The 13,821-nt window shown below is 40.3% G+C and overlaps 1 protein-coding gene across 1 annotated transcript in view; it reads right to left on the reverse strand.

Annotated features, from left to right (window-relative positions):
- Positions 1-13,821, reverse strand: part of FBXO42 (F-box protein 42) — a 92,380-nt gene that overhangs the window by 34,188 nt on the left and 44,371 nt on the right. The window contains exon 4 of the mRNA XM_012763079.2: positions 7,998-8,132. Coding sequence (XP_012618533.1) covers positions 7,998-8,132 — 135 coding nt within the window. The remainder of the gene's footprint in view (positions 1-7,997; positions 8,133-13,821) is intronic.

Consider the following 13,821-nt stretch of genomic DNA (forward strand, 5'->3'; position numbering starts at 1 on the left):
ACAAACAAACAAAGAAATAAAAAGAAAAGGGAGAGAAAAAGAGTAACTTTATAGTGGAGAAATCTAATAAATACTATTTCAACTAGGTGATCAGCATTAACAAAAACAGTGACAAATCATGTTGACAACAGGCACTCTTGATGAGATGTGATGAGAATGGTACTTTAATGGATCAAAGGATCTTGGAACAGAAAAAGGATATTAAGTTAAAAAAATCAGGAAATCTGAATAAAGTATAAACTTTAGTTCAATATTGGTTTATTAATTGTCATAGTGTACTATAATGCAAGATACTAACAATAGGGAAAATTGGGCGTGTGATATATGAAAACTCTATTCTAAAATAAATGTCTATTTTAAAAGTCTTAAAAAAATGTAATGTGAAGTAAATTATAAGAAAAAATAAAACTACTCAGCATTTTGAAAGACTGAGGCAAGAGGAGTGCTTGAGGCCAAGAATTTGAGACCAGCTTGGGCAACATAGTGAGATGCCCATCTCTATAAAAACAACTTAAAAATTAGTCAGGTATGGTGGTGTGCCTATAGTCCAGCTACTTGGGAGGCTGAGGCAGGAGGATCACTTGAGCCCAGGAGTTCAAGGTTGCAGTGATATGGCCACTGCATTCTAGCCCAGGTGACAGCAAAACCCTGTCTCAAAAAAATAAAATAAAACTTGGCTTAGTAGAAAGAACACAGACTTGGCCGGGTGCAGTTGCTCACACCTGTAATCCTAGCACTCTGGGAGGCCGAGGTGGGCAGATTGCTTGAGGTCAGGAGTTCGAAACCAGCCTTAGCAAGAGCGAGATCCCATCTCTACTATAAATAGAAAGAAATTGATTGGCCAACTAATATACATAGAAAAAATTAGCTGGGCATGGTGGCACATGCCTGTAGTCCCAGCTACTTGGGAGACTGAGGCAGCAGGACTGCTTGAGCCCAGGTTGCTGTGAGCTAGGTTGATGCCACGGCACTCACTCTAGCCTGGGCAACAAAGTGAGACTCTGTCTAAAAAAAAAAAAAGAGGCCGGGCGCGGTGGCTCACGCCTGTAATCCTAGCTCTTCGGAGGCCGAGGCGGGCGGATTGCTCAAGGTCAGGAGTTCAAAACCAGCCTGAGCAAGAGCGAGACCCCGTCTCTACTATAAATAGAAAGAAATTAATTGGCCAACTGATATATATATAAAAAAAATTAGCCGGGCATGGTGGCTCATGCCTGTAGTCCCAGCTACTCGGGAGGCTGAGGCAGAAGGATCGCTCAAGCCCAGGAGTTTGAGGTTGCTGTGAGCTAGGCTGACGCCACAGCACTCACACTAGCCTGGGCAACAATGTGAGACTCTGTCTCAAAAAAAAAAAAAAAAAAAAAAGAAAGAAAGAAAGAAAAGGAAGGAAAGGAAGGAAGGGGAAGGGGGAAGGGGGAGGGGGAAGGGAGGAAAGAAAGGAAGGAAGGAAGGAAGGGGGAAGGAAGGAAGGAAGGAAGGAAGGAAGGAAGGGAGGGAGGGAGGAAGGGAGGGAGGGAGGGAGGGAGGGAGGGAGGGAGGGAGAGAGAGAGAGAGAAAGAGAGAAAGAGAGAGAGAAAGAGAGAGAGACAGAAAGAGAGAAAGAGAGAAAGAAAGAAAGAAAGAAAGAAAGAAAGAGAGAGAGAGAGAGAGAGAGAGAGAGAGAGAGAGAGAGAGAAAGAAAGAAAGAAAGAAAGAAAGAAAGAAAGAAAGAAAGAAAGAAAGAAAGAAAGAAAGAAAGAAAGAAAAGAAAGAAAGAAAGAAAGAAAACAGACTTTAGGGACATAATCTTGGCTTCAATATCTACTCCATCACTTACTGGTTGTGTGATCTTAAGTAAATTATTAGGTGATTCTCAGCTTTAGTTTCCTCATTTGTAAAATAAGGATAATCGTAATACCATCAGGTTATCGGGTTGGCATGAAAGTTGGATAGTATGTGTGAAGAAGCTAGGATAACCACCACTCCACCCCTAAAAACCTCTCAAGGTCCATATGCATTTCCTGGGACAGTAGGCCACTCCTGACTAACCGGGGTAAAAGATATAGCTGTTTCTACAAAGTAGCAGCTGAGAGAGCACACAGTGGCTATGTTTCTTCCTTGACAACAGCTGAGGAGTTCAGTTTAGCATGCTACATACCCACCTAACTCACTGTGTGATAATACTGAGTGAGGTGACAGATTATACAAGAGAGAAAATGCAGATCCACAATCGCATCCCCAAGTCAAGATTAAGTGAGTCCACTATGAGGCTGAGGAATCTATAGTTTATGTAAGCTTCCCAGGTGATATGAATAAAGGTGCATCATCTATTACATGATTTTTATGAACAGTGATCTTGTCTTTTCCACTTTTTACAGAGAGGGAAACTGAGGCCCAGAGAATGCAAAAGTGATTAAGTTTAAAGGAAAGTAACTGAGAAGTGGCAAGGCCAAGAACAGACACCCAGGTCGGGTATCACTGTCTTTGAGAGCATTTTTTTCCTAAAACAAAGTGCTTACACCCATAAGCCATCACCTTGAATTGTATATGTGAATGAAAGGGAAGAAATTGGAAAGAGAAAAAAATCCTTGGGAAAGATGATTCTATGGGGAGAATGGTGGTGGGAAAATCAACTGTGTTCTAGTACTAGTTAAGGAAGATGATAGGCTGAGCTTTAAATCTTTACCTAATATTTATAGATTCTCCCAATATTTACAGACTCTTCTAACTATAGAAAGTTTTAAAAATGAAATTTGTTCCTCTTTTGTAAATGGGTGTGGGCTAATCTTTAAGAAGTTTTGAAAATCAGAACACTTCAATTTTAAATGTAAGATTTCTACTTGAAAACAACTATCTTGATTTAAAGTAACCAAAAAAGGCAGTGTGACTTACAATGATTCAGTATTAAACAGAAGCCAAAATTAGCCTTGGTCTGAATAAGAAGTAATTTATTTTAAAAACAGTGGTTTAAACCTTAGTCTTCCAAAGTACCTATCCTAAGAAATGCTCGCTTGCTTTGGGAATTGAACACATGCTGAGTAAAACAAATCTGATTAAGAAATAAGGTGCTACCTTCCTATCATACTAGATGGTGAAACATTCAACCTCCTGAAACCACTTGGCAAAGACTACAATGTACACAATTGTACATTCGTAATCACTGGCCAGGATTTCTAAAGGCAGCTTCTGCTCTGTTCCAACCCCAATTATTTTATCTGAGTAATAAAGCAATCAGTAGAGACTTCCCCAGGTCCTACCACATTTACCCATTCACCAGCATCTACAATCATATATTCCCTCTTGTTCCTATATATTTCCTCTATGTTCCTCTCTCCTGCCAATCCCTCCACTTCATTCTGCCTTTCTTACCTACCACTCCTTTATCCAAATCATTTCCTCCTGCTAGAAGATCATTCCCATCAGCATATAAACATGCTATAAAATCTGCCATCATGGCCGGGCGCTGTGGCTCACGCCTGTAATCCTAGCTCTTGGGAGGCCGAGGCGGGCGGATTGCTCAAGGTCAGGAGTTCAAAACCAGCCTGAGCAAGAGCGAGACCCCGTCTCTACTATAAATAGAAAGAAATTAATTGGCCAACTGATATATATATAAAAAATTAGCCGGGCATGGTGGCGCATGCCTGTAGTCCCAGCTACTCGGGAGGCTGAGGCAGAAGGATCACTCAAGCCCAGGAGTTTGAGGTTGCTGTGAGCTAGGCTGACGCCACGGCACTCACTCTAGCCTGGGCAACAAAGCGAGACTCTGTCTCAAAAAAAAAAAAAAAAAAATCTGCCATCTTAAAAAGAACAATAACACAGCCCTGGCAACATATCGAGACCCCAATTCTGTAAGAAAAAAAAAATTAGTCAGGCATGGTGGCACACTCCTGTAGTCCCAGCTGCTTAGGAGGCTGAGGCAGGCGGATCACTTGAATCAAGGAGTTATAGGTTGCAGTGAGCTATGATCACACCACAGCAATCCAGCCTGGCTGGATTGAGCCAAGACCTTGTCTCTAAAAAAAACAAAACAAAACAAACCTCTCAATTCTACACCTACCTCTACTTAGCACCTTATTTCTCTGCTCTCCTTTGTAGTAAAACTCCTCCAAAAATAAAAATATCAATGTATTATTTATACTCACTGTCTTTAACTCCTCTCTTCCCATTTTCTTAAAACTATTACGAGCAGGCTTTCTCCTTACCATTCACTGAACATGCCCACTTTACTAAATCCAAGGCCAATTCTCAGTCCTCACATGACTTGCCTCTTAGCAGCACATGACATAGTTCATTATTTCCTCCTCTCCTGGAAACACTTTTCAAGAATGCTGGCTTCCTATAATACCACATGATCCTGGTGTTCTGACTCACTGGGTGCTCCTTTCCTAGTCTGATCTCCAAATGCTGGAGTCACCCAGACTTAGCCCTTACACCTTTTCTCTATCTTCACTCACTCCCTTGGTAATCCCATCCAGGCTCACCACTTTAAACCCATCAATACACTAAAGCAGCAGTCCTCATCCTTTTTGGCACCAGGGACTGGTTTCACAGAAAGACAATTTTTCCAGGGAGTGTGGAAGAGGGCATAGTCTTGGGATGATTCAAGTGCATTACATTTATTGTGCAGTCAAACCTCCCTGCTAATGATAATTGTATTTGCAGTCACTCCCCAGCGCTAGGATCACTGCCTCAGCTCCACCTCAGATCATCAGGCATTAGATTCTCATAAGGAGCAGGCAACCTAGGTCCCTCACATGCGCAGTTTACATTAAGGTTTGGGCTCCTATGAGAATCTAATGCTGCCAATAATCTGACAGGAGGCAGAGTCAAGAGGTGATGCCAGCGATGGGGAGCTGGGGAGCGGCTGTAAATACAGATGAAGTTTCCCTCACTCACCCGATGCTCAATTCCTGCTGTGCACATTAATTCCAACTGGTACAGACTGAATCGTGTCCTTCCCAAATTCATATGTTGAAGCCCTAACCCTCAATGTGATGGTATTTGGAGATGAGGCCTTTGGGGAAGAATTATGTTTAGATGAGGTCATGCAAATGGGACCCCCATGATGGGATCAATTCCCTTATAAGAAGTGGAAGAGATACCAGAGTTGTCTCTCCGCCATGTGAGGACACAATGAGAAGGTGGCCATCTGCAAGCCAGGAAAAGAGACCTCACCAGAACCCAACCACACTGGCACTCTGAACTCAGACTTCAAGCCTCCAGAACTGGGAGAAACAAATTTCTGTTGTGATATTCTGTTATGACAGCCTGAGCTGACTAAGACTCCAACCAAAATGAGAATGCTCATGCTCATTTGCAGTATAACCAAATACACACGTAACAAGACATGTAACACAGGAGCATTCTTTATCAAGACTCTGTGCTCCCAACCAAAAAGTGCTCCACTGCTTGCTTCATAATCTTCCTTCTCCAACAGCTACACTGGTGAAGATTGAAACACTGTTACAGCCGCTAACACTGCCTGCACATATTCAAGTGCTGGAAGCTCACCCTCACAACTGACACAAAAAGGAGGTGGGTAGCACCCTCTCCCTCAGCCACCCTCCAACCTGCCTGATTCAGTGCACCAAAACAGATGAGTCAGGCACACCAAGACACATAAACAACTGTGTTTTGCTCAGAAAGACTCACAGATGTTTCAGTTAGGAAGTGATTTTGGTTAGGACTCATGACAGCATACAGAAACATTTCCTCAGGGAATCTTCCCATGGGATTTCTGCCTAAATGAGAATCTCACAGGGCTCTTTATTAAACTATTGTTATTTTAAAGCAGACATTTCAAAAAGTTCAGTTTTTTCTTCCTCTAAAACTAGGCTCTAATTGTAGATTAGGGTGAGGCCGTAACTAGATTCTTTGAGACACTCTTAGAAAATTACTGTAAACATTCAGGAGTTTATATATTTCATCAAAGAGAACAATCTAAATGTTTCTATTTTTTAAAAATTTGGATTCTTTAGAGAACCTAAATTATCAAACCAGTTATTTCTCTAAATTTCTACCTTGGGGATTCTTAAGCATAGTTTTCACACTTAGTGGTTAAAAAAAAAAAAAACTCATGTCCATCTTATAGGGAGAAATAAGCAAAGTGGTTGGCAGTAGGCTATGAAGGTCCCAAAACCAGAGATTCACAAGAGACAGCAACACTCATGCCAAATTATCAAAGGAAAAAAAGCTTCGTTACAAAACAGAGAAAGGCAGTATTCATATTTTGCGATTGGAACAATCAAAGCTGCTCTGAAATGGGGCCTGGACAAAATATCAAGTACAGTGACGATAGGATGTTTGAACTGAGAAGACCTCTTACATTTTAGAATCTGTGACTCCAAATATAAATCAATAATGCACTAAGTACAACAGGGAACAAAGGGCTAGAAAAGGAGACCCTGTAAAGTATAAAACTCCGAAGGTCCTAATATAGTACTAACCTTCAAACTTTTTTTTTTTTTTTTTTTTATTTTGGCATATTATGGGGGTACAGATCAAACTTTTTATAAGATTACCATTTGGTTATCTTTCTTTTTTTTTTTTTTTTTTGAGGCAGAGTCTCACTCTGTTGCCCAGGCTAGAGTGCAGTGGCATCATCATAGCTCACTGCAACCTGAAACTCTTGGGCTCATGTGATCCGCCTGCCTCAGCCTCCCAAGTAGCTAGGAATACAGGCATGCACCACCATGCCTGGCTAATTTTTCTATTTCTCTGTAGAGACCGGTCTCACTATATTGCTCGGGCTGGTCTTGAACTCCTGGCTTCAAGTGATTCTTCTGCCTCAGCCTCTCAAAGTACTAGGATTACAGGCCCAGCCTTCAATAATTTTCATAAAGAATTTCATCAACAGAAAACTCAGCCACACCCATGAGTATCCACTGTCAGTTTGCTCCTCTTATATTTGCCTATTGCAGGCATAAGAACAAGAGCTTCTTCTCATAAGCAGCTTTAAGACCCTGGCCTATACATTCACAGCAGAGGTTATATAAACAGAGGGAAACATAAACTAGCTTTCTCAGCCCATTTAAAAATAGAGTCATCCAGTCCTACTCCACATTTCTCCCAGGGAGGTGCAGTAACTTGTTCATAGTTATAAAGAGAACTGATGATTATGCCAGGAAATGAAACTCACGTCTTCTCACTGCTTAGTCCAGTGCCCTTTCTAATATGCCATGTTGTCTCCCAACTGGTAATCTAAGTAAGGCAAGGCCTAAATAAGTAAAGAACCTACCCAGGAAAACCCAAGTCTCTTTAGTCCAAGACTGAGCTCTCACCTTGAAAACCAAATGAAGAATGTTTTGGGGAAAGCTTGCCAACAAATCTAGCTAAATACTTTATATCCAGTGGACTCTATTTCTCTATCATACCCATTCCTCCAATCTTATAACTGTGCCTCTTCAAACTGTCCCATCTCATGAGTGCAAAAACAATTGTGTTTTTATTTTTTCCCTCAGGAAAAGTTAGGTCAAAAAGAAGAAAGTAATCTAGTTTCTTTTTGCCAGATTTCTGGCATACTGGGACTGTGCAGGAATGTACCTACCATGGAATCTTCCCACACCCCCGAGCTGTTAAGAGTAACTAGCAGAGGCATGTCCCATACACTCCCCGAATATCTGAGCTGGCAATAACAAAAGATATTGCCTTAGACCTGGGACAACAACTTCTGTCAGTCAACTACAGTTCTCATGACTCTGTGTTTCTGTTCTCACTTCAACCTCATACCAAACAGTGTATCACGCCTGTGCAAGTACTTGAGAAAACCATGCAGATGAATTCACACAGTAGTACAGCAATTTAGGCAGAGCACCGATACTAATGATAAAGTATACTTTTTTTAAAAAAATTCAAAGACTTACACAAGCATATTACTCTTCTCATTTACACAGCTATTTTGACAAAGGACCTGCGGCCTCAGTAACTTATCCTTTAGACCAACACCAAAAAGGATCAGGTAGAGTTTCCATGCTAAGGGAATTACCAGATAAGAAGGCAAAGATCAGCATTTCATAACTTACCTGAAGCCAAAGGTCGGATCCACTCTTTGCTATTTAGGTCAAGTCTCCAGAGGTCATTGAAGGCAGCATTGCAGCTGCTCTGAGTACAGCCTCCGAACACATACATAGACTGATTAGCATCATAATAGCATGCACCTAGAAAGAAAACAATAAATGGATAACTGCTGTTTAATTTTGAGGGCCCCTCCAACATTTTAACCATAGCCCATATTTTTCAGAGCTCAATTATTCCAAACATTCAGCAACTTTGTTACTAAGTACCAAATTTCTATAACCAGCCTCTTGTCTTCAGGTTGGTCAATATCACATTATCCTTTAAAACAAGGCCAGATAAAGCTATGAAAATTTTATTTCTGAGCACACTAAGCAAACTGACAATGATGTTATTAAGTAAGATAGTACAATTCCAGCAAGAACACACAGAAATTCAGGTTAAGGGTGCTCAATCAGTGAAATTTCACCACAGCTATGTAACTAATCTAAATCTGCATCATTATCCTTTAAGTCTAGGCAAAGATAGTGCTAATAGATGCACTCTGTCCTCCCATTTCTCTCCTCCAGTCCTCCTCTTACTGTTTTTGTTTTCAAATGAAATATGAAGCATAAATCAATAAACAATCTTTGTATGAAACACAGTAACCAAAAACAGTTTTAATCAATGACATGAAGTAACCACATATAAAGATCAACGTGACTAAAGCAATACAGTTTTTATGAATTCCAAAGGGCAGCCAGGAAAATTCAGAAGTAGTATGGTCTTGGACTGGTCCCAAAGCAACAGAGGGAAAAAGCATGGAAGTCATTAAATCCCTAGGTATATCCAAAAGCTACCAAGGCAGGCTGATTTATACTGGCTAGAAAACCAGAGAAATAAAACAAAACAAAACCCATGAAAGTCTCTGAGAAGAGCCCTTTTGATTAGATGAGTATATACACATCACCAAGCACCATTCCTAAGAAAAAGAGACAATGACTGTGGAAGGGGCTGATTCCCCAAAACGAGAAAGACCAAAGACACAGTCTAGACATGAGGCACGAGTTCTGTGACCTTATAGTGTCTATCCTTTGGAAAACATGACCACACTCCTTATAGTCTTGCATTTACCATATTGGATTTCAGGAAGAGGCCCAAGCAGAGCTTTCTTTGCTATCCTTTTCATGCATGCCAGAAGGGAAAAAAGATCTCTCAATGTTTATATGAAACTAACAGTTTAGCAGAAGGGGAGGTCAGGCATGGTGGCTCATGCCTGTAATCCTAGCACTTTGGAAGGCTGAGGTGGGAGGGACTGCTTGATGCCAGGAGTTTGAGACCAGCCTGAGCAAGAGTCAGACTCTGTCTCTACAAAAAATAGAAAAATTAGTCAGGCATGGTGGCACACACCTATAGAACCAGCTACTTGGGAGGCTGAGGCAGGAGGATCACTTGAGCAGTTGGAGGTTACAATGAGCTATGATGATGCCACTGTACTCTTTAAAAAAAAAGCAAGGGGAAAGGGAAAAGAAATTCAGAGACTTAATGCACTAGTGCATGTTCATCCAGCTTATTTGTAGGTCTCGTTCAGTTTAGCACATTACTATTTCTAAGATCTCTTCTGAACTCTGGCACTACGTAGTCAAGCTCAGAAAAGGGGAAATGTTATTACTATTGACTTAACCAATGCCACTGCTATAATCACCTAAGTAATATATCCTTGCTCTTAAAATGACTCTTTCTTAACTCAGCCCACCTGTTAGTCCTTTGGGACTCTATAGTAGGAAGTCCAAGTCAGAAAACTGGGTGAGTGAAGAGATAATAAAAGCAGTGTGTTTAGCCACTTAAACCCAGTAATCTCAGCCAGTAAAAGGAGAAAATACAAATTATCTGACCTCTGATACTGTGCAATAATGGAGCTGCAGGCTTTTCAAATTACCAAAGAAATTAGGGAAAACAGATGTGAAGAAATGAAATAGCATCTAATCATCAATAGGTTTGCACTTGTAAAATATTTACTATATTCCCAGAAGTCAAAAACACTACAATGATATATGGAAGTATGAAGATTTAAATGGTCTTACACCTTCCATTGACTCTCTTTGCCTTTAAAAATAATTTCTAGGCTGGGTGCGGTGGGTCACGCCTGTAATCCTAGCACTCTGGAAGGCTGAGGCAGGCGGATCGCTCAAGGTCAGGAGTTTGAAACCAGCCTGAGCAAAGAGTGAGACCCTGTCTCTACTAAAAAAATAGAAAGAAATTAATTGGCCAACTAAAAATATATAGAAAAAATTAGCCAGGCATGGTGACACATGCCTGTAGTCCCAGCTACTCAGGAGGCTGAGGCACGAGGATTGCTTAAGCCCAGGAGTTTGAGGTTGCTGTGAGCTAGGCTGACGCCACGGCATTCTAGCCCGGGCAACAAAGTGAGACTAAAAAAATTAATAATTTCTAATCTATATCTCAATCAGTTAATCTATATCCCAACAAGAAAGTCTATTAAGAAGTCCAAGAAAATTTCATTGCTCATGTTTCAGATTTGCTAAGAACTGAAAATAACAGAGGATCAAATTAGAGAACATTAGATGAACAAAAGGACAATTACTGGAGCCACATTTTAATCTCTACTAAAGGAGCTCAGGCCGGGCGCAGTGGCTCACGCCTGTAATCCTAGCACTCTGGGAGGCCGAGGCGGGCGGATTGTTCAAGGTCGGGAGTTCGAAACCAGCCTGAGCGAGACCCCGTCTCTACTAAAAAGAGAAAGAAATTAATTGACCAACTAAAAGTATATATACAAAAAAATAGCCGGGCATGGTGGTGCATGCCTGTAGTCTCAGCTACTCGGGAGGCTGAGGCAGGAGGATCGCTTGAGCCCAGGAGTTTGAGGTTGCTGTGAGCTAGGCTGATGCCACGGCACTCACTCTAGCCTGGGCAACAAAAGTGAGACTCTGTCTCAAAAAAAAAAAAAATAAATAAAATAAATAAATAAAGGAGCTCAACTCCAGATATCTTGGTTCTCTTTAGACTTATCTTGATCTAGCAATCCCAACAAATGGGGCATTTTGAACTGAGCCAACTGGTGATAGGCATGAAAGAATAGTCTTCTCACTTGATATTCCAGACCTCCAGAACAGAAGTTAGCAATGTCCTATGGCTTCTGAAACCTTAATTAGTATTCATTTTAACAATGTTTAATAAAACAAATCCATGATTTCATAACTAAAGGAGATAAGAGCTCGTTTATATATCCCTGTTCCTCATAAACTCTTGGCAGCTGCCTCCTTCATGTAGCAAAAGAGCATAGTGCCTCTATTTTTTCAAAGAGGTAGCAAACATTTTTCTTCTCTATTTGGATTGAAAAGCCAGCCAGCCAGCCAGCAGCTGGGCCCCATGAGATCTTTACCACATGTATTTTAATCCTATACTAAAATAGGACAATTGGCATTTTCCTGCTTTTTGAGCAAACAAAGGTTTCTGGAAAAGGCAGGCACAGCCCAAAGCATGCAAAGCTAACGTAACTAAAACAGCAAGTCTTCACATACTACTGTATTTTCAATGACTGGTGGTCAATTATCAAGTTGAGAGAGGAAGGGAGTCAATGTAGGCAGCTATGTTTAGAACTAAGATATAATAGAATGAGAAAATAACTACCAATAATATACTCAACTATTTTAAGCATCCTATTCAGCTTTGTGTATTGCCTGTTTTTATTTAAGACACCTATATATTGATCTTAGTAGGAGTGAGGAGGAAGACCCAACAAGTTCAAACAAGCTTTTTAGAAAAAATTAAGAATTTGAACAATTTCCAGTGCTTAAGTAGTCATTTCCCTTTTCCCAAGTTCGCTACCCAAATAGAATGTTTTACTCTATAACATCTAGACCATTGGAATGTGCTATACAAAGTTACAGCTCATAGTATGGTATGAATACTGGGCTAAGATATAATATTGAGAATGTTTATTTCAATTGCTAAACCTCTTCAAATTTTCTGAAATGGGCTTAAATGTTCCATGAACAACTATTACAAGATACATACCTCAAGTTAATGTCTAATAATCCCTATTCAAATACAAGTAAAATATTCACAATTTAATTACACAACAAGCAAACAGTTCTTCAAAGTTCTGAATACTTCTGTACTATACTGTAATTATTTCAATTGCAAGATCTTCCAGTAGTTTCATATTTTCCATGGTGCACAGAGCATTCAATAAATGCTCCCAGAATGAATAGAACACTCCAACTTTAGCACTTTCAGATGTTAAATTCTCTTTTGTTTTTTCACTTGTGTCCAGGGTGCTTATGGAGACTATGCTGTCATGTGCCTCACATCTACAAGCCACAACATATTTGATAAGGTCTGTAATTACATAACTATGGAATAAGCAGGAGCGATTATCCAATCTGGGCCTGCTGGCTCCTGCAGGAGCATGATCAGCATTGTGTATGGAACTGCCCTGGCCATGATGTTGGGGACTCAGCAGACCCCTACAACAATCTGAAAAGGATATTCTACATTAATCATGCCTTGCACACAACAAATCATGCACACACCAAAAAGCTAGAAGATTGGCCTTTTTATTATACCTGCCTTTTTTGTCCCAGACTTTTACATAGAAAAGATGTTGTACTGTGCATATCTTTGTTGCACTTAAGTCCAAAAACTTACTAGATATCAAAATTTACTGACATCAAATTTATTAGATATCAACTATTAACAAGGTGCTGTGAATGGTACCTCTAAGACATGGAGACAACAATCTTGTGAAAGGGACATCATCATCACCCCTTTACAGCTTAAAACACATTTTACAAGTGTTTCCTCAATTACATTTCTCAGCAAACCTATGGCATAAATACAATTTGTCATACAGATTTTACAGAAGAAGAAATTATGGGTCAGAGGAGCTAAGAAACTTGTTTCCAAAGTCCAAAGTTCTTTCCTCTTTTGCATGTAGTCTCTCTCACACAGATAATATGGGTAAAAGACAACCAGCAATAAATAATGCAGGAAGGTATGAACAGTGTATTTGGGGAGTATATCCAGAGAAAGAAAAGAGCTTAATCTCCTTGGTGGGGAATTTGATAGCAATTTGTAAAGAATGTGGCCTTTGGCTTTGATATGAGTTTTAATGGATAGGACACTTTCAGTCAATTAAGAAGGGCAAACAAGTCTTGGAATGAAAAAGGAACATGACAGAAAGGAAAGTTGTGGGGGGGGGAATGAAATTAGGGCTTCCAAGCAAAAATCACAAAGCAGAGAAGTTTCAGGCACAACCAGGAGGCTCATGTGGCTGAAGCATGGCTGTATAAGGATGCGACAGTGAGTCAGGGTGAAAAGGTATCGACATGCAAAATCCTGTTACTACCATGAAAAAAAAAAGAAAAAGAAAGAGTAAAACAATAAAATAATTTAAAAATTTAAAAAAAGAGAAAAAAGAAAAGGTAAGCTGGGTCTTTAAAAGCCAAGCAGAGTAGAAACTTCCACATGCAGGAGAAAGGATGGAGCCTTTTGACGGAAGGATGAGAGGCTGGTTGTGTGTTTCAGACTTGCAGTGTTTCCTGATGGGGGATCTTATCATTTTGGGTAGAACAATTTGTTGTGTGTAGGATTGTCCAATTCACCACAGGACATTTAGTATCCCTGGCCCTTGCCTACTAAATGCTTGTAGTGCTTTCCAGTCAAGACAATAAACAATGATCTTACTCATTTCCAAAAGCCCTAGGAGGTGGCACTGTCCCCAGTTTTAGAGAGGATTGCCAACAGTGTCTAGTGCAGGTTTGGATGGAGAAAGGCAAAAAGGCAAGAAGACCATTTAGGAGTACACTGGGATGGTTAAGAAAAAGTGCA

Source organism: Microcebus murinus, chromosome 2 (assembly GCF_040939455.1).
Source record: "Microcebus murinus isolate Inina chromosome 2, M.murinus_Inina_mat1.0, whole genome shotgun sequence".
NCBI lineage: Eukaryota > Metazoa > Chordata > Mammalia > Primates > Cheirogaleidae > Microcebus > Microcebus murinus.